This window comes from Pelophylax lessonae (assembly GCF_965119305.1).
Source record: "Pelophylax lessonae genome assembly, chromosome: 1".
Taxonomy (NCBI): domain Eukaryota; kingdom Metazoa; phylum Chordata; class Amphibia; order Anura; family Ranidae; genus Pelophylax; species Pelophylax lessonae.
In genome coordinates this window covers 806,007,253-806,033,047 of record NC_138768.1, presented here as the reverse complement: position 1 = coordinate 806,033,047, position 25,795 = coordinate 806,007,253, and the positions used below count along the sequence as shown (strand labels likewise).

At 42.1% G+C, this 25,795-nt stretch overlaps 1 protein-coding gene across 1 annotated transcript in view; it reads right to left on the bottom strand.

The window, feature by feature from the left end:
* Positions 1-3,404: 3,404 nt before the first annotated feature.
* Positions 3,405-25,795, bottom strand: part of NOP14 (NOP14 nucleolar protein) — a 53,037-nt gene continuing 30,646 nt past the window's right edge. The window contains exons 10-18 of the mRNA XM_082259575.1: positions 24,111-24,196; positions 20,147-20,282; positions 17,610-17,711; positions 17,094-17,247; positions 12,426-12,585; positions 8,060-8,207; positions 7,262-7,383; positions 5,766-5,921; positions 3,405-3,667 (exon numbers count right to left, since the gene is read on the bottom strand). Coding sequence (XP_082115701.1) covers positions 3,565-3,667; positions 5,766-5,921; positions 7,262-7,383; positions 8,060-8,207; positions 12,426-12,585; positions 17,094-17,247; positions 17,610-17,711; positions 20,147-20,282; positions 24,111-24,196 — 1,167 coding nt within the window. The 3' untranslated portion in view covers positions 3,405-3,564. The remainder of the gene's footprint in view (positions 3,668-5,765; positions 5,922-7,261; positions 7,384-8,059; positions 8,208-12,425; positions 12,586-17,093; positions 17,248-17,609; positions 17,712-20,146; positions 20,283-24,110; positions 24,197-25,795) is intronic.

Genomic DNA, 25,795 nt, shown 5'->3' with positions numbered 1-25,795 from the left:
TCAGGTCTAAATCTATTTTCCTGTCCAAGGGATCTCTGAAGGAAACCGCATCATCCAGGGGCAGAGTTACATGCTTTGCTAATCTTGTGACTGCAGCATCTACAAGGGGAGCAGACTCCAGACGAGGAACATCTTCAGGTTTGAAGGGATATAGTTTCCCTAGTTTGGAAGATAGGGAAGACTAACCATCCCCTTTACTCCATTCCTCAGTAATCACCTCTTGTAATTCAGAGAAGGAAGGGAAGTTAATACGCTCCTTGTCAATGTGCTTGAAGAACTTCCGCTGCCTTTTCTGGAGAGACACAGGATCCTCCCATTTTAGAGCTTCCTTAATGGCTCTGATCAGGGGTGAAACCAGGGCAAACTCAAAGCCGCCTACTGCCCCTTCTTCCGAATCACTGTCAGATGATTTTGCAGAAGTAATGCTCGGTTGAGAGAGGCCTTGATCTTCCGGCGCTTCAGCTGGAGAACTGGATGTAGCGGGACCAGGTGCTGGGGCCGTACCCCATTCTTTCAGGGACCGTTGCACTATCCTCTTTACCAGGGATTCCAATCTGTGGTCCTTGGGCTCTCTCTCACTGGCTGCCTGAGCAAAACATGGCTCACATAGGGACTTGTCCTCCGGGACATGGGCCCCACAACCCCAACAAGCTCTCTGGTGTGTGCGGTGACTCTGATGTTGTTTATGGTGTCTGGGGGAGGAATTAGAGCATCTCCCCTGCTGCCTACTCCCTGATGGAGATTCATGGCGTTTTGATCTGGAGGATGAACTCCCACGTGGTCTGACAGGGTCTCTTTCTTGAAATAAACCAGGCCTGGAAGAGCTGATGGAAAAAGAGAAAGTCGGGGAGACACTGGATTTAGCCATAAAACAGGGACCAGCTAGCCCTCCCCCACCCCCCACCCCCCCTGAAAATGCCAGCACCCACCTGTTATGAGAGGGCTGGCCACAGGAGGGCGGTGATGCAGGAGCCATACTTCAGGCCAAGCAACCAGACTAGACTGATAAAGAAAGGTAATACATATCAGACATATAGTGATATAGTGTAAGATAGCAACAATCCATCCCCCCCCTCTGCAAGTCAAGCATTCGTTGCACATACCTGTAGCAAAGAATCCAGAGACACAGGGAAGCTGCCGCAATGCCCACAGTACTTCCAAAGTACAGGGGAACTGACAGCTGCTTAAATCCCCCGCCGGAATGACGTCAGCGGTGATGCAGCTGCGATCGCTAGTGCGCATGCGCGAACCAAGCCTCAGCTTCGTTCGCAACGCCCTGCGCATGTGCGGGACCAAGAAGCGTCCACCGATTGGCCGCAAACAGCAGAGGAGGAAGAGGAAGGAATGCTGGAACGCAGGAAGCGTTCCAGCGCCATTGGGGCTACAAACAAACGCCGCTTAGCGATAGAGAAAGACACATACAAAGTAAACATAAGTCACAAATACCACTGCCATGAAGAGCTGTAATGAGAATCTTCAGACCGTCAGAGAATGCCGGCCAAGCTTCAGTCAACCGCAGAGAGCTGGGGAATTTTAAATGTCACTCACCCGCCCGTGGCTGGGCCCTGGACATGCAGACACCATCCAAAGTATCCTGAGGTAAGCCGGACAAAGTTAAGACATCAAAATTGTAGGTCCTTGGAGGAGGACAAAAAAGGAACACCTGCTGTATCTAAGAGCTGAAATTTATGGGAGGGGGGTCCTATACCCTTGGAGTGGAGGCGGGGTTAACCCACACGTAGGCTGCCATGGAGACTGATAGGAAATTAAAAAGTTTGTAAAACAATCAGCAAGTCTTTTATCTGCAGATTTTCCCAAGCCATCACCTTCCCATGGCACAAATTTCATCTTCCTTTCCAGCTGTTTAATATTATGTCTCACTATTAAAAGTTGACAGTGGTTAGTGTGTCAAGCCGCTTTTGGGCAAAAAAAAAAAAAAAGTCTAGAGGACCTTTTTGTGTGAATAATCTGGGCTCCTTAAAAAAAAAAAAAAAATAATAATAGCACATTTTTTGCAGGTAAAAAAAAAAAAAAAAGTGCATTCTTTTTTTTTTTTTTTTTAAGGCGCCTGTTAAACATTGCACCAGCGATCAGCTTATCGCAGGTGCAATGCGAGGCTCCTGCAGACTTCAGTACAGCGGTCTGCCCTTACCTCCAATACAGGAAGGCAGTTGCTGAAGTCCAGGAAGATCAATGAACTAAGAGTGCTCCCCAACGCCCTCAGTTCATTGAGACCTCTGTGAATGAGAGGCGCTGCCTTTTGGGGTGGAGCCCCGCACTGCTGCATTTTCTTTTTTTTACGGGTAGAAGGTTCCCCTTACCCGTTATCACAGAGAAGGGGAGGATTGGGGTGTGAGGTATTGGATGCTGAACAAGTTACATGTTACACCCTAGATACAACAAGTATCTAGTTATAACATGCAACATGTTGAGAAAGGTAAAGTTACCCTTTAAATTAGAGGTGTTGCCAGCTGCAACCTATGAAATCCCCAGCTGGTATTTTCTAACGCAGGTTAGATAACAACAAAAATCTACCTGCTAGCTATACGAGAACTGCACACACTGAATGACCATGAACACATTTGGACATAAACAATTTTTTCTTCTTTCTTTTTTGCAAGCCTGAGGTGACTCATGAACATGTCAAGCTCAAGAGGGGAGAGTTGCTGACCAGTAAGTACATATCAAGGCCTAGAGGATCAGAAGCTACTTCAGCCATGTGAATGGGCCTGTGTGCATCACTCTCCCCAGAAGTCCTGTACCTGATCATTTTAAAGAGAACCTTTAAGAAATAAAAACAATTTGTTTGAAAATCTCTGGTAGAAGCTGCCATTTTTTGAATTCTGGGCTGCAATCTAGTGCCAGGGAAAGCGGATTGTATTTAGCTTAAATGGGAGTGAAAGGCAGATCCTATTTGAAGGTTTTCATACAGGTATTTTGATACCTGACCTCTGATTTCTCCTTGCTGCTTGTAGTTCATACATTTTTACTTTTTACGAAGAATGCATGATATTTATGTTAAACCAAAATAGAATAGGTACACATTATGTCTTATTGGAGATCATTTGATTTTCTATTAAAGCTGTAGTTTATTTGCCTGGTTCCTCATCCTACCCCTCTGGCAATTCTGGGAACTCAGGATCAAATATCTCACCAGCAGGCATCATCTACTCATACTTGTAGCTATATATCTGCACAGCCGATAAATAGGCAAATGGCATAAAAATCTGATTATTATATGAAAAATACAAGTAGAAAACAGAAGGACAAATAAACATTAGAAGGTGAAATATTGGCTTGTAATAGTAATGTATTCCACAAAGTGGAAATTTTAAATTACGCTTTTTTTCCTAATAATCCGACATTAAAAAAAAGCCTTGAGCAAGTCCACAAGTCAATCCAAGTGTCCACATGTAATATTCATTACATTTCGTTACATTATAGAATTCATATCAAACACGGTTTCCATAAAATGGAAAAAAAGATAAAAGCTGTCCTCATAGGACAGGTAGGAGGTAATGTTTTCTGCAGCTCCCTCCATGTTATGGGCACAGTCAGTCCATGTTATTTCCCCTTCATCTTCTTTCTTTTCAAAGCTTTCCATTCACCCTCCTGTGTTGACAGACTGTTGAAGAGTTCCTTTACCTTCCTCTTCCTTGCTGCATCCCTGACAATTGAAATTGTAGATGTTAGTAGCGATAGCGACAAATAAAACGAATAAAACTGCCAGTTATCCAGAAGCAACAGAGCAGTCACAGGGTCATCATAAACAAAATACATGCATATGTTATCTTTAGAGACAACCAAGCATCAGAAGAGTCAGTAGATCCAGAGTTACAGGCAGCTGAAATCACAGGCAGTTATTGACTTTTCTTGTAAAAGTTGAGCTTTGCTCCCACCCCGCTGAGGCTTTGAGCATAGATCATCTGATTATATTGATGTGATTTTCACAGAAGGTAACTTCTTTTTATGCATTTCATCATACTAACTGGTAAAAGTTTGGTCACAGGTTTACTTTTATTTGAGTTATATATAATATCCTTATGATTTCTTGAATCCAGTTCAAGAATGATGTTGGCAGTGCATCTAGACCATTGTATCTTATCTATGGGTCAGGACCTAGACAGGGTTGTGGACTTTTTTTGTGATGCTTCACTCCTTGACTGTGTCTAAGTACAAAATCTGTCACAAATTGCAATGTGATTTTTTTTTGAATGGAGGAGCAGCAGATAAATGACAGGTTCTCCCCATCTATCCATTGAATGTGTTGCATTGTGGGACAATTTTAGTAGGAGTTATGTAAACAACGAAGGGGGCAGAAAAGGGCAGATGAGCAGCACAAGTCTTTCACATTTACAGCTGCTGATCTAAACCCCCGCAACACCGGAAGAGAACTCTGGTCAGTAATCACCAGGACTGGAGAGCACTCTGGTCAGTAATCACCAGCACTGGAGAGCACTCTGGTCAGTAATCACCAGCACTGGAGAGCACTCTGGTCAGTAATCACCAGCACTGGAGAGCACTCTGGTCAGTAATCACCAGCACTGGAGAGCACTCTGGTCAGTAATCACCAGCACTGGAGAGCACTCTGGTCAGTAATCACCAGCACTGGAGAGCACTCTGGTCAGTAATCACCAGCACTGGAGAGCACTCTGGTCAGTAACCACCAGCACTGGAGAGCACTCTGGTCAGTAATCACCAGCACTGGAGAGCACTCTGGTCAGTAACCACCAGCACTGGAAGAGCACTCTGGTCAGTAACCACCAGCACTGGAAGAGCACTCTGGTCAGTAACCACCAGCACTGGAAGAGCACTCTGGTCAGTATTCGGCAACATTAAGGAAGGAATGTTAATTGAAGCAGCAGCCTGCAGGGCATGGGATACACACTATTCCAAATAACGGATCAGTTTAGCATTTTTTGGGATACTGCACTAAACTTCAGCTTTAAAGCTGAAGTTTAATTACAAAAAAAAAAAAAAAATTCTGCACAGATTTAAGCTGGATACACACTATCCAACGTTTGTGGTTAGATTTCCTTCAGATTTACCTTTTCTATGTAGTGCAAGGGCCTGCCAGATTGCATGCAAATTGAAAGTGTTTAGGTTTGACCTCATATTATCTGGTTTTGGTAAGTCTAAAGGAAAAAGTCTTCAGAAAATCTTATAGTGTGTATGGCCCTTTAGTCCCATGACTATTTTAATGAAAGATGTCTCAGGTTGTTGAAGGCAACTGAATCCTGGAGAAATCTTCACTGCAGGGATGCCTGTCCTGTTTCTGACTGATGATGGAGCAGAAGGTGTGTCCCAGTCAGACCATCTGTACTGCTGTTCTGTCTGAAGACTGAAAACAAATGCAGCACCAGAAGGTCAGAGACACGAAGAGGACAGGCATCCCCGCAATGAAGATTTCTCCAGGATCCAGCTACCTGCACATCCTTTATTACAGGTAAGTGATGTGACCAAAGCTAAAGGGAATTTTTTTGTTTTTAAGTTAAACTTCAGTTTCAGCTTCAACTTCAACTTAAACTTCAGCTTTAAGAACTCCTGAGGTAGACAAGACTTTTTTCTCTTCATGTTACTCTGCGTAGCATCCATCCCTACATGCAATGCTTCCTGTACACTGCAGCAAGGGTTACAGGGCCATACATCTATTTCTGAATAAACTGAATATAAATGGATAACATATACACACATATATATATATACACACATACACACACATATATACATACACACATATATGACAGTAGTCTTGGTTCACTCACCTATCCATGGTCTCTGAAAGCTTCACTCTTGCCAAAAACTGATTGTCCCTGCGGATTTCTCGCACAGCTCCTTTAAATTCTCGCTTGTGTTTGTGAATGAGTTTCTTTCGTTCTTGCTCCACCTTATTACAGCCATGCTTTCTGCCAAATTCCAGCCTGCCCCAAAGAGAAAAACATGTAAGATGCCAGCACATGGATTGACTGTCTGCATAGGTCACCTATGACCTGCACCATTGCTTAGTAACAACTGTCTGTATTAGAAGTGATTTCAAAGTCTCGTTTTTAAAAAAAAATACCAAAGAAACATGTTATACTTACCTGCCCTGTGCAGTGGTTTAACAGAGTAGCCTGGATCCTCCTCTTCAGGTCCCTCTTTGCAGCTCCTAGCCCCTCCCTCCTGTCGAGTGCCCCCACAGCAAGCAGCTTGCTATGGGGGCATCCGAGCTGAGCTGCCGCTCCCTGTGTCCATTCAGACTCGGAGCTGCGATTCGGCCCCACCCCCTTTCTCTGATTGGCTAACTAATTTTAATTGACAGCCATAGGAGCCAATGGCACCACAGCCGTGTCTCAGGAGGGAGGGTCCCCAATGGCCGAGGGACTCGTGGATATCACTGGACAGAAATGGGGCTCAGGTAAGTATTAGGGGAGCTGAGGAGGCTGCTACACACAGAAGGCTTTTTATCTTAATGCAAAGAATGCATTAAGATAAAAAAACCTTCTGCCTTTACAACTCCTTTAAACTTTGTACATGGCAGCTCTTGTTCCCGGGGTGCTGCAAATGCTCCCTGGTGCTTAAGTACAGAAGCTTTGTATTGTGTGCACCCTTTGGGACCCTGCAGAACAAATTAATTTAACAGCATGCAGAGTGTGGGCACAGTAGTCTCCAGCATTTACTTCCACTGCTCAACCAAGCAGACCCTCCTGTTAAAGTAAGCATTGGAATGTCTGCCAGATGCAGCACATGAGATGTGTGTGCGCCCTAAAGCCAATGCCTGTGTATCTTCATATGCGCTCTACTAAAAATGAAGGCAACTTATTCATACACATGGTATATAATTGCTAATCTGTCAACAGATTTAAAGCAGTAAAGCATGATATGGGGTACAAGAAAAACGTTGACATCTCTGCAAGCATATGCAACTAATGCACAACAGTTGTGAACATGGTTGAGGGTGCAATTAATGACTTTACTACTACCATTCGTTTAAAAACTGGAGTGGTGACATGTATTTCTGAAGTGCTGTTATAAAAGGCACTTTGAAAAACAAACACAGGTAGCCAATATGCACATGAAGGGCTGTGACCCGAGAACCCATTGGGGATTGTTTGACAGGTATATCTGCCAAAATGCACTAATATACTTTGCATACTAGCACTTCTGTGTTTATTTACGCTTTATTGGGCGGACCTATCCTGAAGCTTTAGCTCTGTACAGTCTTTTTGATCAATGTTCTTTATCTTTTCCCCCCCCATTTTTTACTTCTTTCTATACTCACACAGGCATAACTTTTGGTGTGAACATTTTCATCGGGACAGGTGCCTGTTTCTCAAACATTAATGGTTTGTAGGGTTTCTTTCCAAGTCGTTCAATATCATTTAGAATATTTTGGCACATATCCTGAAATAAAAAAATGAAGTGTCATAAAAGTTCAACTTCATAAAAGTTGCAACCACTTTAGTGCGCAACATAACGCTATGTAATACTAATAAAATATATTCAACAAAATATATTTAAAAAAAACACTGTCTTATCTGTAATTTTAAACAAAAAAAAAATATTAAAGAGCACCAGTGGTGAGAGAGAAAGCATTATTTTGAGAAGAAGACAACATGGTTGAGATTGACCTGGTTAATTTCAAAGCTAAAAAAATAAGTACATTTTGGAGGGGCTAATATTATATTAATGATCATATCCAATAAAATGGAGAGAAAAAAAAAACTAATAGAATTTGATAAACTCTTTTTGAGGGCTGTATGATGATTATTTATGAGCAGGAGATCACTGAACCCCATATGAAACAGTTTGACATTGCATGCATGGGCAACAAAAGAGAAAAAGAGAAAACTTATTTAGAGCCTGTTACACAAGGTGCCTCAACAGGAACACATAACGAATTTGAAGCAGGCTGATGCAACTCAGAAGAAGGTCAACCACAGTTCAAATACACCTGTCAATAAACTGAATGATCTCAAAAGCATATAACCGATCAAAAATGCAAGCTCCAATTGCACCTAAAACCACGCTGCATTTGCAAATTGACACAAGCCCCTAAAATGTTTTCAAGACATTTTACCTGGATCTCCTGTGGATACGTGCTTCGTGGAAGGTGTTTATGGATAAGCAGGGAAATTGGATTAAAAATCTCATGGTAGGCTGGTAAAGATCCATACATATTCACACATCTTTTTACCAGGTCTAAGCTCACTGCAACACATGTCAGCCTGTAGGATTGCAATATAGCCGTATTAGACACAATACAGTATAATACTTTGTTTCCGCAAGGTATACTGTAAACTATAAAATCCTTGTATACTGGAAATCACAAAAATCTTATCTTTAGAAGATATAACCTTTTAGAGCCGCAGTAGGACCTTAAAGCGGAGTTCCACATGAAAAAAAAAAAAAAAAATACATAAAAATACCCCCGGGACAGTCAGGGCTAGTGCATTCCACAATGGATAGCCTCTGAACTGTCCCGGGTTGCACTTACCTTTTAGAAGAAATACTTACCTTTAGGATGTATTGTCCAGCGCTGCCATCTCAGGTGTGGGCAGCTTGAAGCCAGCGCGATCCTCTTCTGCTTCCTCTTCGGTCCCACAATGCACTGCACCGGCCCCGCAGTCACTTCCGGTGCTCCAGCGTCATACCTGCACAGCTTCTGGGCATGCCCAGAAGCTGTTTAGCAAGGTATGACAGTGCCTGCACCGGAACCGACGTCAGGGCCGGTGCAGGCGCATTGATTCCTGGGAGTGATGACGTTCAGCTCCCAGGAATCATTGCGAGCCAGGAAGTGACGACGGGCCGTGGCCGCCAAGGGGAGGAAGAGGAAGTAAGGTAAGTATACTATCTTCTAAAACAAGTAAAAAAAAAAAATAGCGATTATCCATTTATGTTTCAGGTGACCCGGACCAAGAAGATGCACGGAACTTCAATTTTAGGGAGGAACTCCACTTTAAAGATCTTAGTGTTGACCACAGAAATGTCTTTTAAATCAGTGACGTGTTGTAGCTGTGGGGTTTAATAATATATAGCTTTGAAATTGAAATTAACATTTTTACTTGCTTGCTAGGTCATCATTTTATATTATTTTTATTCCTATGTGATTATAAGAATCATCATGAGAAAAAGAGGAAATAGTTCATCATCTCACACAGCATTGGTTCTTCCTCCCTGTAAATAACATTCCCTGTGAAGGGATGAATTCCTCCTAAGTGCGGTGCAATGATCCACGTTCCAGACAAACACACAGCGTAGCAGTCAAAGATACAAAAAGAAGGATCTAAGTGTACACTGTATCTAAGTCATGGGTGTCCAACCTTTTGGCTTCTCTGGGCCACATTGAGTGTAGAGAAATTTTCTCGGGCCGCATATAAAATATATACTATAGTTAAGGTATATAAGTAATAAAATGCTGCTGCGCCCTTCCCACGCTCCCCTAGCACTAATTTAACACAACTAGTGGATGATCCCCCCTCCGAGGCAGCCTCTGCCTACAGTTAGTTGGAAACCTCTGTGGCCGTGCCCCCGACTCGACTTCCTTCCTCCCCAGCAAAAAAAAAAAAAAATTGTCAGGGGGCAGTGGGCCGCATTGCCTGTGGTTCCGGGCCGCAGGTTGGACATGCCTGATCTAAGTGTACACTTGGTCAGCGAAGTCTCATAGGACGTAACGCGTATGGGAGGTGGAGTCTTGGGCGTCACCCGCTGCTGTCTCGAGAGCTGGAGGAGGAAGAATTGGCTCGTTACATAAGCTCATATGCCGCATCTTCCTGTAAGTGCAATATTTTAGATAATAAAGACGGATTCATATACAGTGCTGTGTGTTTGTCTGGAACGTGGATCATGGGACCGCAATTAGGAGGAATTCATCCCTTCAGTGTGGAGGTCCATATGTCTGCTGGTCTTTAACCCTTTGATGTTTTGAGCCTATTTGACCCACTGATGACACAGGGGTCATGTATTGAGGTGAGCGCAGTGGAGTACCTCTTGGTGAAGGGAGCGTCACCACACATTAATATTTTTCTGGCACCTCATTGGTCTTCTACTGTTATCTTCTCAAAAGGACTTTCACTTTTTAAACAAACTTTTTAGATGTAGGATTATATTGCGCTGCACTGTTTTCTTTATATTTGTCTGGGATTTTTTGTGATGTACCTGGGTTTAGTGTTCAGCATGCGTGTTGTTAGGACTGAATGCACTGATTGATTTTCTTCTATAATAATCACAGTCCTGCTATAAGTTGCTGATCGCTGCCATTACTATTAAAAACATTTTAAAAAAATTCAATATATCCCATAGTTTGTAGACGCTATACATTTTGCACAACCCAATACACTTATTGGGATTTTTGTTTTATCAAAAATTTGTAGCAAAATACATATTGGCCCAAATTGATAAAGAAATTAGATTTTTTACATTTTTATTGGATGTGTTTTATACCAGAAAGTGAAAAATATTATTTTTCAAAATTGTCGGGTTTTAATTTGTTTAAAGCAAAAAAAAAAAAAAAACGCAGAGGTGATCAAATACCACCAAAAGAAACTTTACACTAGACCTCATGCAACTTGGATTCTGTGCCTCTCCACTTTTCCTCCAGACTCTGGGACCTTGATTTTCCAAATGAAATGCAAAATTTGGTCCACTGTGTTTTATCAAGTCCAAAGTCAGCGCAGTCCTCTACCAGGAAATTCTAGAGAACTTCATGCTTCCTTCTGCTGACCAGCTTTATGAAGAGGATGGTTTAATTTTCTAGTAGGACTTGGCACCTGCCCACACTGCCAAAAGTAACAATACCTGGTCACATGATCATGGTATCACTGTGCTTGATTGGCCAGCAAACTTGCCTGACCTAAACCCCATAGAGAATCTGGGGTATTGTCAAGAGGAAGATGAGACACCAGACCCAACAATGCAGACAAGCTGAAGGCTGCTATCAATGCAACCTGGACATCCATAACAACTCAGCAGTGCCATAGGCTGATCGCCTCCATGCCACGCCGCATTGATGCAGCAATTCATGCAAAAGGACCCCCGACCAAGTGCATACCATACTGTACATGGACATACTTTTCAGTAAGCCAACATTTCTGTATTAAAAATCTTTTTTTTTTTTTTTTTTTTATTGGTCCTATGTAATATTCCAATTTTCTGATACACAGAATTTTGGGTTTTCACTAGCTGTAAGCCATATTAATCAAAATTAAAAGAAAGAAATGCTTAAAATATATTACTCTGTGTGTAACATATCTATATAAAATATATGCGTTTCACTTTTTGAATTGAATTACTGAAATAAATTAACTTTTTGATGATATTCTAATTTTATGAGATGCACCTGTATATAGTGCCGTCAATTCAGGCAGCACTTTACACATATATTGTACATTCACATCCGTTCCTGCCCTCAACAAGCTTACAATCTAAGGTCTCTCCCTCACATTCATACATAAAAATACTAGGGCCAATTTAGACAGGAGCCATAAAGCCTACCAGCATGTCTTTGGAGTGAGGGAGGAAAATCAGACTACCTGAAGGAAACCCACGCAGGCACAGGGAGAACATGCAAATTCCAGGCAGGTAGTGCTGGATTCTGCTTGTGAGACAACATAATTGGCACTGGAAAAAATTAATCTCAGTATTAACCATACGATAAACTAAAAGTTGTGTCCATAGACTGAAGTCAGGTAAAGGACCATCACTGTGCTACACTAAAACATGCAATATGGAAAAAGCAAAGATGGCTACCCAAAAGCATAAATGAAATTAAAAATGTATAGCTAGATAAAAGCTAAGAAATTAACTAAGCTTCCTGTGCCAGCAAACTGGTGCAGGAAACGGTCTTTGGTGGTGTGCACTACATTAACTAAGCAAATAGACCGGTTTCAGGGCTATCTGTGCGACTCACACCAGTTTCTATTCAGAGTGAAATAGAAACTGGAGTGGGCTCTGAGAATAACAAAGATCTGTATAGAAAACTGCTGCACCATTTCGGAGCTGGCGCATGGAATGCGAGCTGCCGGCAGACATCTTACATTCCTTTACCCTTGTACCAGCACAGCCTGCAAAGCTGTGGGGTAGGAGGGGGGGGGGGGTTGGGGAGGTGGTGAGGATGGGCAGAGGAAGTAGGCAGCTAACAGGGACAGCAGAGAACACAAAGCAGATCATTCCTAAAAAATATAGGGGCTTTTTTGTTTAATAGGTGTTCCTTTAGTTATTAAGGAGCAGTAACTGCTCTGATTTCTAAATTCAGAAGAGTGGCACAGACATTACGTTTGCACCACTCTTTGTCGATTCCCTCCATGATTTATAAGATAATCACGTTGATAAGATTATTACCAACAAGCTAAAAAAAAAAAAGATCACTTGGCAAATTTGAGCCAGGAATTTTCTTTACACTGCTGTCTGGTACTGGAAACCAGAGTGCTAATGTTGAATACGCTCACCTAAAATGATTGATCTCAGTTTGGTCTTCTGTGTTCAACCCATTGATTGCTGTCAGTGGCATGTGTGTCTTCTTCCAAGACTTAACGTCTTCATCACGATCTGTCAGCAGAAGTTCAGAGGACTTGCTGTGGTTTTTAAATGGAGGAACAACAGGATAACCTGTCACGATAGAGCCAAGTGTGAGACATGACATCAGTATGAGGAAAAACTACTTCCTGTGATTTAACACAAACATTTATTGAAAGCAGAATTCCTAAAGGAAAAAAAAAAATCAATTGCAATGCAATTTAAAATTATATATATATATATATATATATATATATATATATATATATATATATATATATATATATATATATATATATATATATATATATATATATATATATATATATATATATTTTATCTTCGCTTTCACTGAAACACTTTCAAAAGGGAACGAGAATTGAGAAGTACATGGGTTGCTATTGCTGGCCTCCCCTTCTGAAAATGCTATTGACTGGCATTTACAAAAAATCTAATGGTTTTCTAAACCACTAAAACAAAACAGGTACACAGATCAGGAGTTCTGACTTCACTTTTAATTCACTTGCTGCATGCTTGTTTTGGCTTAGTGTCTCCAAGTAGACTAGCCAGGCAACTAGGATCTTCAGAAGGCATTTAGCAATAACAGCCTCATATATGTCTTAGTACAGGATGAATTTAAATGCTTGCTCACCTGCCATACGCAGACAGAAGGGTATAACTAACCCAAACAAATATTACACCCTTGCCAAAAAAAAAAAAGTATCAGACTTATAATCTCGTTGTGCTCTGCCAAGCAGGTAATACTACTAAAACATCTAACTGAATTAAATGCAGATTGTTCCTAAATAAGTCCTGATTATTCCAGGTGAATAGAGCTAAGCAGTATTACTAGCAGATAAGGAACGCGTAGCCCAGCTCAAGTATCTGAAATTTACTTTTGCAAGGGGATACAAATGTCAGCTGCATTTCTGCAACAAAGGACCCAACCCACTAAAGAGGCCTCATGAGGTTTTCCTAAAGCTGGACTCCAGCCTTACCTTCAGTCTTATACAGTAGTACAGGCTCTTCTGCTGTACTGAAATGCCTTAATCTGATTTCACTGCACACTCTGAGCTTCCCATAGTATAAAGGATAGTCCCATGATTTATGTCAGTTTCTGCCATGGTCATTGCTAAAGCCCCATACACACGTACCGATCGTCGGCAGAACGATCGGCTGTCTTTTGTCCAGTGCTGTCGGTGTCTGTTGAAAAGTGCAAAAGACTGCACAAGAATTTTGTCCGCCGACTACAGCCGACTGCAGAAGTGATGTCATGTAATGGTTAACTTTCCCTGTCTTTCCTTTTCTGAGCATGCCCAGTCTTGCAAATCTGCGGTCTGTCGGCCGAAATCTGTACTGACTGGCGAACAATCGGCCGCTCTGGTGTCGGCATACAAAAATTTTAATGCTTGCATGACAGATTCTTTTCGGCCGAATGTGCGCTGTTGGCGGCATCATACTAACAAGCCTACAATCGGCAGATCGGTCGTCGGCCGAAGCTTTTCGGCCGACGATCGGTACGTGTGTACGGGCCTTAAGGTTATAAAATACCTGCAGCACCCAGAGGAGAGGAATAAGGAGGTGAGTATAACCAAATGGTGAGTATGGCCAAAAAGTGCTAACAGTGAGAGGGGCTTAAAAGAGCATGGTTAAATAAAACCTGGGCCATTGTGCCAACAAAATATGCTTTAATTACTGCGTCACAAAAGTGAGTCTAACAAATATATACTAACCTCAGCACAAGCAGATAAAGCAGAACTTCATCCAAAAAGGGAAGCTTCACTTTTCCTTCTCTTCTCCCATGACTGGATTGTATTTTTTTTGCAGGGGGAGCAGGTACCGATTGTGACCGGTACCTGCTCCCACTTCCGGTCAGATCACTGCGGTGATCTGAGAGGAAGTTTGACCCCTCTCTACATCCCCCGCAGTCTCTTGGGACACGTCACAGGTCCCAGGAGACTGCGTGACCATTCACGGGGCGCAACGCGGCTCCATCCTGTGCAGTGGGCAGCTGCTTGTGAAGGCGCAAGGAATCAAAGTCGGCTGCCAACAGTTGGGATGCCGGCGTCTGGACCCGGAGACCAGCAAAGAGCCGAGTGGGCTGAGAACATCGCTGGATCCTGGAACAGGTAGGTGTGTGTTTTTAAAAGTTAGGCTGGCCATACATTATACAATTTTCTTATTCAATTTTTCTTTAGATTTACCAAAATCATATAATACGAGGTCAAACCTAAACATTTTCAATGTGTATGCAGTCAGGCAGGCCGTTTCACTACATAGTTGAAGGTAAATCTAAAGAAAATTGAACAAGAAAATTGTATCGTGTATGGTCAGCCTTAGAAGTATTTGTAGTGGACTTTACATTTTTGTTTACAGAGCAAAGCTCCTCTTTAAAAAAAAATCTGATTACATACACATTTTAGCACACAGCAAACCTTAAAAAAAAAAAAAAAGGAATAGCATTGAAATAAGTCAGGGACAACATAGGAACAAGCAACTGTTGGGACAATACACATTGGTAGGAGTATATAATATTTATTATAGCATAAAGAGTGAAAGAGTTAAGAGTATCAAAGTTACTCTGTGTGCAATTGTCAGGAGTATGAAACTTAAAACAATAAAATGACATTTTTTATAGTGCATGGGTCAGGGGTGTGCAATGCACAGAGCACAGGGTTAAGGGAGTCATAATGCAGAGTGCAGGGGTAGGTAACGCACAGGCCAGTGTACACAGAACCAAATAATCCCCCTCTTGCCAGTACAAATGAATTGTGGGTGTATGCTATAGGCCTCCTAGGCTAAAGTATGAGAAGGGGATACATCCAATTTCACACTGAGAAGCAGGGCAATATTGTTATGGGGGAATTCAACTGATATTGATTGGGCAGATAGAACTGCAAACTCAGCTAGGACTTATAATTGCAGGACACTTTCATGGTTCATATGATGGAAGTCCAAAATAGAAATAATCCTCTGTTGGACATATTAAAGAGGAAGTAAACCCTCCTCTGCTACTTGTACCTATAGGTAAGCCTATAATAAGGCTTACCTATAGGTACTGTAAATATCTCCTAAACCTGTACCGTTTAGGAGATATTTACCTTACATGCAGCCAGTGACGTCACTGGCGCATGCGCTCTGAAGGAATGGCTGCTGGTGCCGTTCCTTCAGACCCCCGTGCCGTGACCGTCGGCTCGCATGCGCGGGAGTGACGTCACCGCGGCTCCGGCCAATCAGATGGCCGAATGCCGCGATCCCGGAAGAGGGGCGACTGAGCATGTCGTCCGTCATAGAGGTAAGCGGGCAGCATGGCGGGGGCTCGTTCTAAGGTAAGTATTTCATAATGAGCTAGTATGCGATGCATACTAGCTCGTTATGTGTTTCTCTTTCAGGTTGAAAAAAAAAAAAAACCTCTTTAATTTCAAACAACACAAATCTGACTGCAGATGTGGAAATTAGGGATAATTTGGGTATCACTAATCACAGTAATTACGTTTTCTGTAAATTATAGGAAATAAATGGATGAAGGTATGATACATATTAATCAGTGGTATTTGCCTGTGTATTCCATTGGGCAACGAATTTAAAAGAACAAAAGGTAAACTGTTGAGTGGCTAAATTCTAGTGTAGAAGAAAAAAAGCCTTTAAAAATAATGACAGAATTGAGCATTTCAGAGCTACAAGGAATGCAATCAGGAATGCAAAAGTGCAATAAGGACAGCTAAAATCGATTACAAGAACCATATTGCCTTAGAAGGTTGAAAAAAAAAAAGAATCTTCAAATATTTCAATAGTAAAACAGTAAAAACAAAACATTTAGCATCCCATAAAAGATGAAAAGGGGAGGTTGGCCAGAAGTGACAGGAAGAAGGCAGACATTAAATGTATATGAATGAAAAAGAGGGATATGCAAAACAAACAGCAATGGTAATATTGTGTTGAATATACCCCTGTGGCTGACAGAGATCAGTGTTCAAAAGAAAAAAGACCTTGAACATCATTGCATTGTTTGCATAAAAAAAAATACATATACAGTGGGTACGGAAAGTATTCAGACCCCCTTAAATTTTTCACTCTGTTATATTGCAGCCATATTTCTCAGCCATATATTGCAGTATATTTTTTTAATGATTTTAAAGCTGTAGTATTTTTTCTTTGGTAGCTATATAGTCACGAAAGCAAAAATGCTAAAATCTGGAGCACCTGTTCACAGTGACCAATCAGGTATATTGTATTCACTGGGAAATTAAACAGACAACCTTGCTGTGACCAACTGCTCCATTTTCTGTATATTTCCTTTCTCCATTGTGTTATCATCAGTAGAGATGGGCTCAGGCATGTTTTCTGGATCTTAGTCCCAACCCACTTGCCCGATCCTGCCAGGAAGCCAACACTACACACCGCTAATCACAGACAGTGAGACATTTACCGCTCTGTGCAGCTGTGGACCGGGAAATGTCTCACAAACTGTAATAAGCAGTGTCGGATTCCTGGGAGGATCGGGCAGGTGGGTTGGGACTAAGATCCCAAACACGCCTGAGCCCATCTCTAATCGCCAGGTTCTAATGTGGTCTTTAACTTTGTTTAATGTGAGTACATACCAATAGAAGGTCTGCGTGCTGTGGCCAAGTGTAGGATCCCTAGGAGGAAATTAATGACCTCTGGAACAAACCTCTTTGACAAAGACACATATTCCAGGAACATACAGCAGATGAACAGACCGGCAGCCACATCTTCCAGTGAAGACACAGGACACTGAAAGGAAAGTTACACTTCTTAATAGAGATCTGGTATTTATGGAATGCATATTGCCACTCTTGGCATTTTTTTTTCTTACTCTACCTTTTATATATTAGGTTCATTACATAATATTATAATATAAATACAATCTAAAATAATAATAATAATATAAATATTATTATATAAAATATTATATGTTATATTATATAACATATTACATTATTATATTACATAAAGCAGAAAATTACAGGTATGAACTAGAATTGCAGATTAGAAGGAAACCACCCCTTAGCTACAGCAATAAGGTTTTACCTAAAGCAACGCCCATATAGCCATGGTGCAGCCATGTCAGCTGGCACCAGGAAATGCTCTCTTACCTTAGTCAACAGCTGGCTCATCACAGTGACAGCTGGAGTGATCACAGGGTGCCAGAAATCAGAAGAAGGAAATAAAAATGCAATGATCTTGAAGTAAAGAAGCTACAAGAGAAAAATAGCCACAATTACCAAGACATCTAAGGCTAATCATACATGTTCAATAACTTGTACAATTTTCCTTTAGATTTACCAAAAATCATATAATATGAGGTCAAAACTAAACAACTTTCAATTTTATCCAATTATGCAGGCCCCTGCACTACATAGAGAGATAGAGCACACTGGCTCCTAGTGCAACACCGTTTATTCAAAAGAGATAAAAAGTAACAATATAATACTATGCACTCACATTGCGGTGTATGTAAACGAGTGTCCTTGTCAAGCTGTAGTTTCACCCTGACAATCAGGGCTCCGGGCTGGAGGTGAATGGTCCCGATGTGTCAGTGTGCAGCCACCGACAAGCTGCATGCAAGCGGTCCGCCCGCAGCAGTGATCCTCCAATGGTAGGGAAACCTGGCCCGATTGCACAGTCAATATCATCCAGTCTTAGAATTCTTCATGTCCCTGCTGTCTCTCAGGAGCCTCCTGATCCTTCAGACCACGTGACTTCAAAGGAAGGGCAGCCATTTTTTTGTATGTTTGAAGTCACATGGGGGGTTGAAGGATCAGAAGGATACTGAGAGACAGCAAGGACATGGAGAAGTCTATGGTTGGATGATATGGACCGTGCAGTCGGGCCGGGACCATTCACCACCAGCCCTTCCTGGATCCAGCCTGGAGCAGATTGCGGGAGTGAAACTACAGCTTTACATGGAAGCTTGTTTACATACACTGCAATGTGAGTGCATAGTGTTATATTGTTACTTTTTATCTCTTTTGAATAAACGGTGTTGCACTAGGAGCCGGTGTGCACACACTCTATGTTTTTGCAGCCTGTAAGTTTCCCGCTGGTATAAAGGAGATGCACAACGTGGTGCCCATCACACTGAGTTAACCCATTCCTTGGTGAACCTTAGAGATATCCAAACTATCTTCATTAAAAGTATTTTATTTACCCTTTGGTGGAACAATTTTGTGATTTTATTTGCTCTCACAGATCTTAGACTTTAGCGCCAGTATGCATTGCACTATATAGTTTAAGGTAAATCTAAAAGAAAATTGTACAAGAAAACTGAACATGTATGGCCCGCCAAACTACAATCACCCTTCAGCAATTCTTACAGTCAACATGTCAGATATTTTTATAAAAATAAAAGCTGTGTCTAAAGGCAGACAACACAAATTGCCTACTAGTTCTTTTGTTAAACAGAAAAACCTTCTCTCCGTGCCTCTGTAAAACTAGTTTCCTTTCCCAAACTTTAGGAATAAGCCCAGCGGATTGCTGTTCCCCTGTCCAATGACGGTGCCTTTAGGGCTCATGCACATGGGCATTCAGCACCATTGGTTTAATTTTTGTGGTACCAATGAGCAGTGAGCTGGCAGGCCATGTAAAGTTAATAGGTACACATCGGCTGTATGGACTCACCTGCACAGCCGAGTTTGACAGTTACGCAGGGACAGGTGCATGGACTTGGATGCAGAGCCTGTGCAGATCTTGACAATGCATAGTGCTGAAAACCTGTGTGAATGAGACCTTAATGGCCACTGAACCACTTTCATTTGACAGTGAAGTAACAGATCAGGGAAGTCAGGCTCTTACTAAAGTGAAACTATTTTTAGAGTCATTCTTCCTGGTTAATAAAGATGTAGCACTCCTCCCATCTGGGGTGGTTGAGGATGACCCCCTAAATGGTGAGGAAGGCTAGCATTTCACTTCTCAGAGTGGGATTCTTGGCTGAAAAGGGTGAAAGAAAGGGAAGATACCATAACCAGAAGAAGTAGATCTGTCAATGTTGGAAAACAAGACGAAGAGGCAGGTCTGCCATATTGTGCAAGTATGCCATGGTTACTCACACGTGATGGTGAGAGCTCACCCCCTGCAGCTGGCTATTTCGTTTTGCTTATAAAACTGTTCATACAGTTTGTAATCCTAAAATGGCACTCAAAATCTGTAACACAGAAGCAGCCTATAAGTGAGATAAACCAACACCCAACCATTCAAATCACCCTTGTGAAAAAAAATAAAGATTTGAGAACACTGGTCATAAGAAGCCTCACAGACACATTTCTTTCATACAGGTTTCTAATCATCTTATTCTGGCTCACATATTAGGGGGAGCCTAAAAAATATGGTGCGTTATCTTCCCAGAACTCTCCAAAGCACAAAAAAAAGAGAACGGATCTCAAATCAACAAAGATAAACAAGGAACCAGTCAGTTTTAAGAATCTTATGAGAAAATCCCCCCCAAGATTCTTTGCAGAGATTATTTCCATATTATACACAGTGAAATGCCATACAATTACACCACAATTACTGAAAGCAAATACATCATTTTTTAAAGGCCAATGTAGACTGATAGAGGCGGCTACACTGTATGAGGCACATTTACATCCAGTACAGTGCTGCATCAAAAGAAAGAATTGGTGAGACTACATACTACGTGTAAAGCAGGGAATGCAGCGCGGCCTTTAGATTCTATTGCTTCATCCAAAGTATGAGCGATATCCCGCAGGGCCTCTCTCATACACTCCGCTGCCTTTTCTGGGAACATCTGGCACAAGCTGGATAGGGGCCTGCCATATGAAAGAAAAGAAAAATGTTCTAAACAAGGACACTTCAGAAAATCACATCCTTCTGAAAAATTTCAAAGCAACATCTTTTTTATTCTAAAAATGTATCTGCTGCTTTTTTTCCTGGTTAAATTATGAATACCATGATCATTTTTAGGAAAGAGAAGCCTGCAGAAGGAAAATGATAGGATGTTTCTCATCTTGTGTTTATTTTTTGTCCGTTCTCTCACTTTGACTTTCATACTCTTCTTTACCAGCTTCACAGACAAGCAGAGCTGGCAACTCTGGGCTTGAGCAATTAATAAAGTATTTCAATTAAACAAAAAAGGCTTCTATTGTTTGCAATGGCGGAAATATTTAGCTCTTTAAATTTATACTCTACATTTTTTCCAGGGAAAGGAACAATCCTCTCTTGCAGTGGGACTGCCCCCACACTGCAAAGGTTAAACGCTTATCTAGAGGGCCGAAAGAAGCAGATTTACTTGATCCTCCAGCTCCCCCCTCCTCCCTATGCTCTGGCAGTGGACTGTCCATCAGCACTCTCTGTCCTTTGCAGGGCTCTACAGTGGACCTAATGATATTAGAGGGGATCTTAGACTGCTGGAGCACAGGGAATGAAGCCTGCGGGAATCGGTCTTAAAAGGAGAAGTACAGCCAAAGCTTGTTTGACTATACTTCTCCTATGGATCACAGGAGTGCAATTCGTTTTGCACTCTTGTGACCTGTTTTCAGTGCACAGCGGGTTGAAGTCTGCTGTTGCTACAGAGCCAGTCCAGGCCTGGGCAAGATGGCGACCATGGAGTCAGGATCCGCCCACATTCTTGGACCGACACCTGGCTCAGCCTCACAGCGCGCCGCTGAGAGCCTGAGCTGGCTGCTACTGCTCCCACTATGGCTCATTATTCCAGTGAGTGAGGAGGGGGCAGAGCAGAGACCTGCTGACTGATAGTCAGCAGCTCTCTGCTCGGGGAGCTGTGCTCGGTTCTCAGTCTCAGAGCCGGCAGGATACCGATGCTGTATCCACCTAGGTAAGTATGAATCTAATAAAAAAAAGAAAAAAGTATATACTTCTCTTTTAAGCAGCCCATATACTAGTAATCTTTTTCATCCAACCAAAGTGTTCAATGAAAAAAAAAAAAAAAAAAAAAAAAAAAAAACGTAAAAAACGCAATTCCCACATCCTCACATTTGAGGTGGATGAGGGAATCCTTCCCGATGAGCGAGCTATTGTATTCTGAAAGTGGGGAGACTTCCTCACCGTCAGAATACACTGGCAGGAAAAATCCAACAGGGGAGTTCTACAGAAGTCGATTAGTAGATCAACATCTATGCAGTAGAGCTGCATAATTCTGGATAAAATGAGAATCACAATTTTTTTTTGCTTAGAATAAAGATCACAATTCTCTCACGATTCTTGGCGTAACATCATCTTCCACATTATACAAAAAAATTGTGCTAACTTTTACTGTTTAGTTTTTTTTTTAAATTCATTAAAGTGTGTTTGAAAGACCGCTGCACAAATATGGTGTGATATAAAATATTGCAATGGCCGCCATTTCATTCTCTAGGATCTCTGCTAATAAAAATATATATATATATATATATGGGGGTTCTAAGTAATTTTCTAGCAGAAAATACTGATTTTAACTTGTAAGCAACAAGTGTCAGAAAAGTGCTTAGTCTTTAAGAGGTTAAACCGCCCTCACCTACAGACAGAAGTTCATTCCTTTGATCTAAAAGAATGAAATTATACATTGTAAAGCATTGTGTTTATAGTTATCGCTCAGCCTTAGCAATGTTGATAAACATTTGCTGGAGGCTTTTTTTTTTTTTGACAGCTGAGAGTGAGCAGAGAACGGCTCTGTAAGAATCAAGGAAATTCTTAAGGGGGGGGGGGGGGGTGAATCGAGATCGCAATTTTTTAACGAATAATCGTGCAGCTCTACTATACAGCTAGAGTGCTCATACATAAATCAAACTTTGACCAGTCCCTGCTGAACTAGCCAAATTTTGATTCATGTATGGCCACAGCTTTACAGCCTGGAAAGAACCTGGGGGAGCAGAGAATCGGCTAAGTAAATCTGCTTTTTGCAGTCCCCAAGAACTAAAGGAGCAATTAATCTGGAAGTGTGGGGCAGCCCCACTGCAAGGGAGGCTTTTCCCTTCCTTGGAGTGGTTTTAAATATACTGTAACTTCTTATATTTGTCATGGAAGCAGAAAGCTGATAATGTGCACAGATGTTAATCTTCTGAACAAAACACTCCACAAATACTTTCGAGAAAAGGTCATCTTCTTCGGTGGTCTTGGTAATAGCATGAGCACACAGGACTGTTATAAATCCTGTTACAACAGCTAAGCCAGAAAGAGGTTACAAAATTCAAACACTTAATTAAAAGTGGTTCTGTGCATTAGGGTAATAAAACGCCCTCCCTACCTGTCCTTGCCTCCTTCCATGCCCTTAAACATTTCTGAGTTCTCTCACGATCCAGCACTGTCCTGCCAGCAGTAGTGTTGCTCTGACTGTCTATGGATGCACACAGCCCAGCCTGGGAGCTGGTATGCATGGGTGCCCCCTCAGCATATGAGGGATAAAGAAGGAGCAGACAGCATCAGCAGGGGACTCCAGGAAAGGAGGTAATTAACCAATCTGTGCAATACCACTGCACAGAGCAAGTAAGTATAACATCTTTTTTTTTTTCAAAAGCATAAAATATCACTTTAATGGTCATCCTTTAATACACAGGCTTTAAACACCAGACCGGCGGGCCGAATGCAGCCCCCCAGGTCATTTCATTTAGCCCTCTCACCTCTCCTTCAGCTGTGGCACCCCCCTTGTTTCTGCCCCCACGTTGTTTCTGTAGTCGGCAGAAGAGAGAGGAGGACAGAACTCCTTTGCAGCTGCAGAAAGGCTCGTCTTTGCCCACCCTACCCCCCTTTTCTCAGCAGTCCGCTGCAGAGAGGAGGGCAGAACTCCTCCTACAGATCCTGCACCTCTCTGTGCAGCGGCACCATCCCCTTGCCTCTGCCCCCCCCCCCTGGTCTCAGCATTCAGCAGACTCTGGAAGCTGACTCCAGCCCTCCTGGTTCTCCTCCAGACCCTGCACTTCTTCCCAGATCCACCCGCATCTTCTTCCTGGCAGCAGCACAAGGTAAGGGGGTGCATTGTGATGTAAGGAAAGGTGAGTGACTCTTGACTTCTGATGGTGGGAGGGCTCTTGACATCTCAAGTAAGGGTGTAAGGGGTCGTGGGTTGCTCTGGACATCTAATCTTACAGATATAACCGCCCCTTTGAGGGCAACCAACCAAGCTGATGCGGCCCGCAATGAAATTGCGTTTGACACCCCTGCTTTAATACATCAAGGCATATGATAGTTCTTTGCCTACAGTTGCCATTTACACTGTCAGGACATGCAATTATATTAAAGTAAAACCACCCTATAAAACTATGTCAACTTTCCAATAGGTTGTGTGTTAAAACGCTGCCACACTGCATACGTTCAGCCGCCTCTGTTATCTGCCACTTCCGGGTGTGTCAAATACCTGCTCCCCTGCCATGTGCTGTGGTTCTTCTCGCCAGCCTGTACCAACATCAAAGCTGGACTGAAGAACAACGCAAGGCAAGGCAGCAAGTATTCCACTCACTAGGAGTGTCTACTACTTGCAGCAGCCAAAACATGATCGTGAGACACACAAAAGAGAGCGACAGCTCCACCTGCTGGTTGAATAATATATTGCATATGAAGTTTTTCATTACCTGACCAATAAAAAAAAAGTTTTTTTTCCTGACTGTGATAAAGAAAGAAAATATGTACAAAATGAAATTACTTACAGAATCAATTTGTCTATGGTTTTCAGTTCTGGCGTTTCCTGCTCAGCCAAGACAATGATATAGTCCAGGAGGAAACCAAACAATTTCTATAAAATAATGAACAAGAAAACTTTGCACACAAATAAAAAAACTTTTTATAGATCACTAATCAATTAAGCAATACAGAGTAAAAGGTGGGGAAAGGAAACACTTGACTGTCTACAAACCTCCAGGCCAGTTATATGACACAGTGACTCTCTAAGGCATGGGTGTCCAACCTTTTGGCTTCTCTGGGCCACATATAAAATATATACTATAGTTAAGGTAAATAAGTAATAAAATGCCGCCGCACCTTCCCGCACCCTCCGCACTAATTCAACACAACTAGAGGATGATCAAATGAAATGGAATCAGTATACAAAGGTTTACTTCTTCTGAGAGATATTAAAGGAACACTCTAACTACCATGACCACTTCAGTGATTTGAAGTGGTCATGGTGGTAGGAGTAAGAAACACTGCACATGCTCGTCTACACCACCCCCCCCCCCTCCCCTCCGAGGCAGCCTCTGCCTACCATTAGTTGGAAGCTGCTGTGGCCGTGCCCCCGACCCCAATTCCTTCCTCCCCAGCAACAAAAAATTGTCAGGGGGCAGTGGGCCGCATTGCCTGGGGTTCCGGGCCACAGGTTGGACATGCCTGCTCTAAGGGGAACTGTATTACTTTTAGATATATACATGCGAAGGAGATCATCTAAATGTAAATATCCAATCAGTCTGTGATTGGATATTTAGCATATACCAAAAGAGAAGAAACAACTTTTTGCTTGGTGTTCAGCTTCTTGTAGGTAAGACTTATACTGAAGAGATCTTCCACCATGAATGTTTAACCACTTAAGCCCCGGAAGATTTTACCCCCATTCCGACCAGGGGGTATTTTGCGATTCGGCACTGCATGACTTTAACGGAGAATTGCGCGGTCGTGCGACGCTGTACCTAAACGAATTTGGCGTCCTTTTTTTCCCACAAACAGAGCTTTCTTTTGGCGGTATTTGATCACCTGTGCGATTTTTTGATCACGCGCTATAAACAAAAAAAGAGCGTCCATTTTGCAAAAATAGCAATATTTTTCCCTTTTTTTTATATGAAATTCCCCCCCAAAAAAATGTAAAAATCAAAATGTTTTAAAATTTTCGGCCAATTTGTTTTATGCTACCTATGTTTGGTAAAAAAAAAAAAAAAAAAATCGCAAAAAGCGTATTTTGATTGGTTTGCGCAAAAGTTATTGCGTTTACTAACTAAGGGAAAGATTTTTGTCATTTTTGTTGTTTTTTTTTTTTAACGCGTAATGGCGGCGATCTGCGATTTTTTTTGCGGTACTGCGACATTGCGGCGGACAGATCGGACCCTTGACTGACATTTTTGACACTTTTGGGGTTACCAGTGACATTTCTACAGTAATCAGTGCTATACATATGCACTGTTACTGTAAAAATACACTGGTAGTGAAGGGGTTAACTTTATTTGAGAGGGAGGGGCTGTGTGTGTCCCTAGGGGCGTGATTCTAACTGTGATTGGCTGGGGCTTCAGCTGTATGCAGAGTGATCAACGGATCTACATAGTAGATCCAGATGATCAGCTCTCATACAGCGAGGAGAATGACAGGCAGCTTGTTTACACAAGCTGCCTGACTTTCTCCCTCTCCCCCG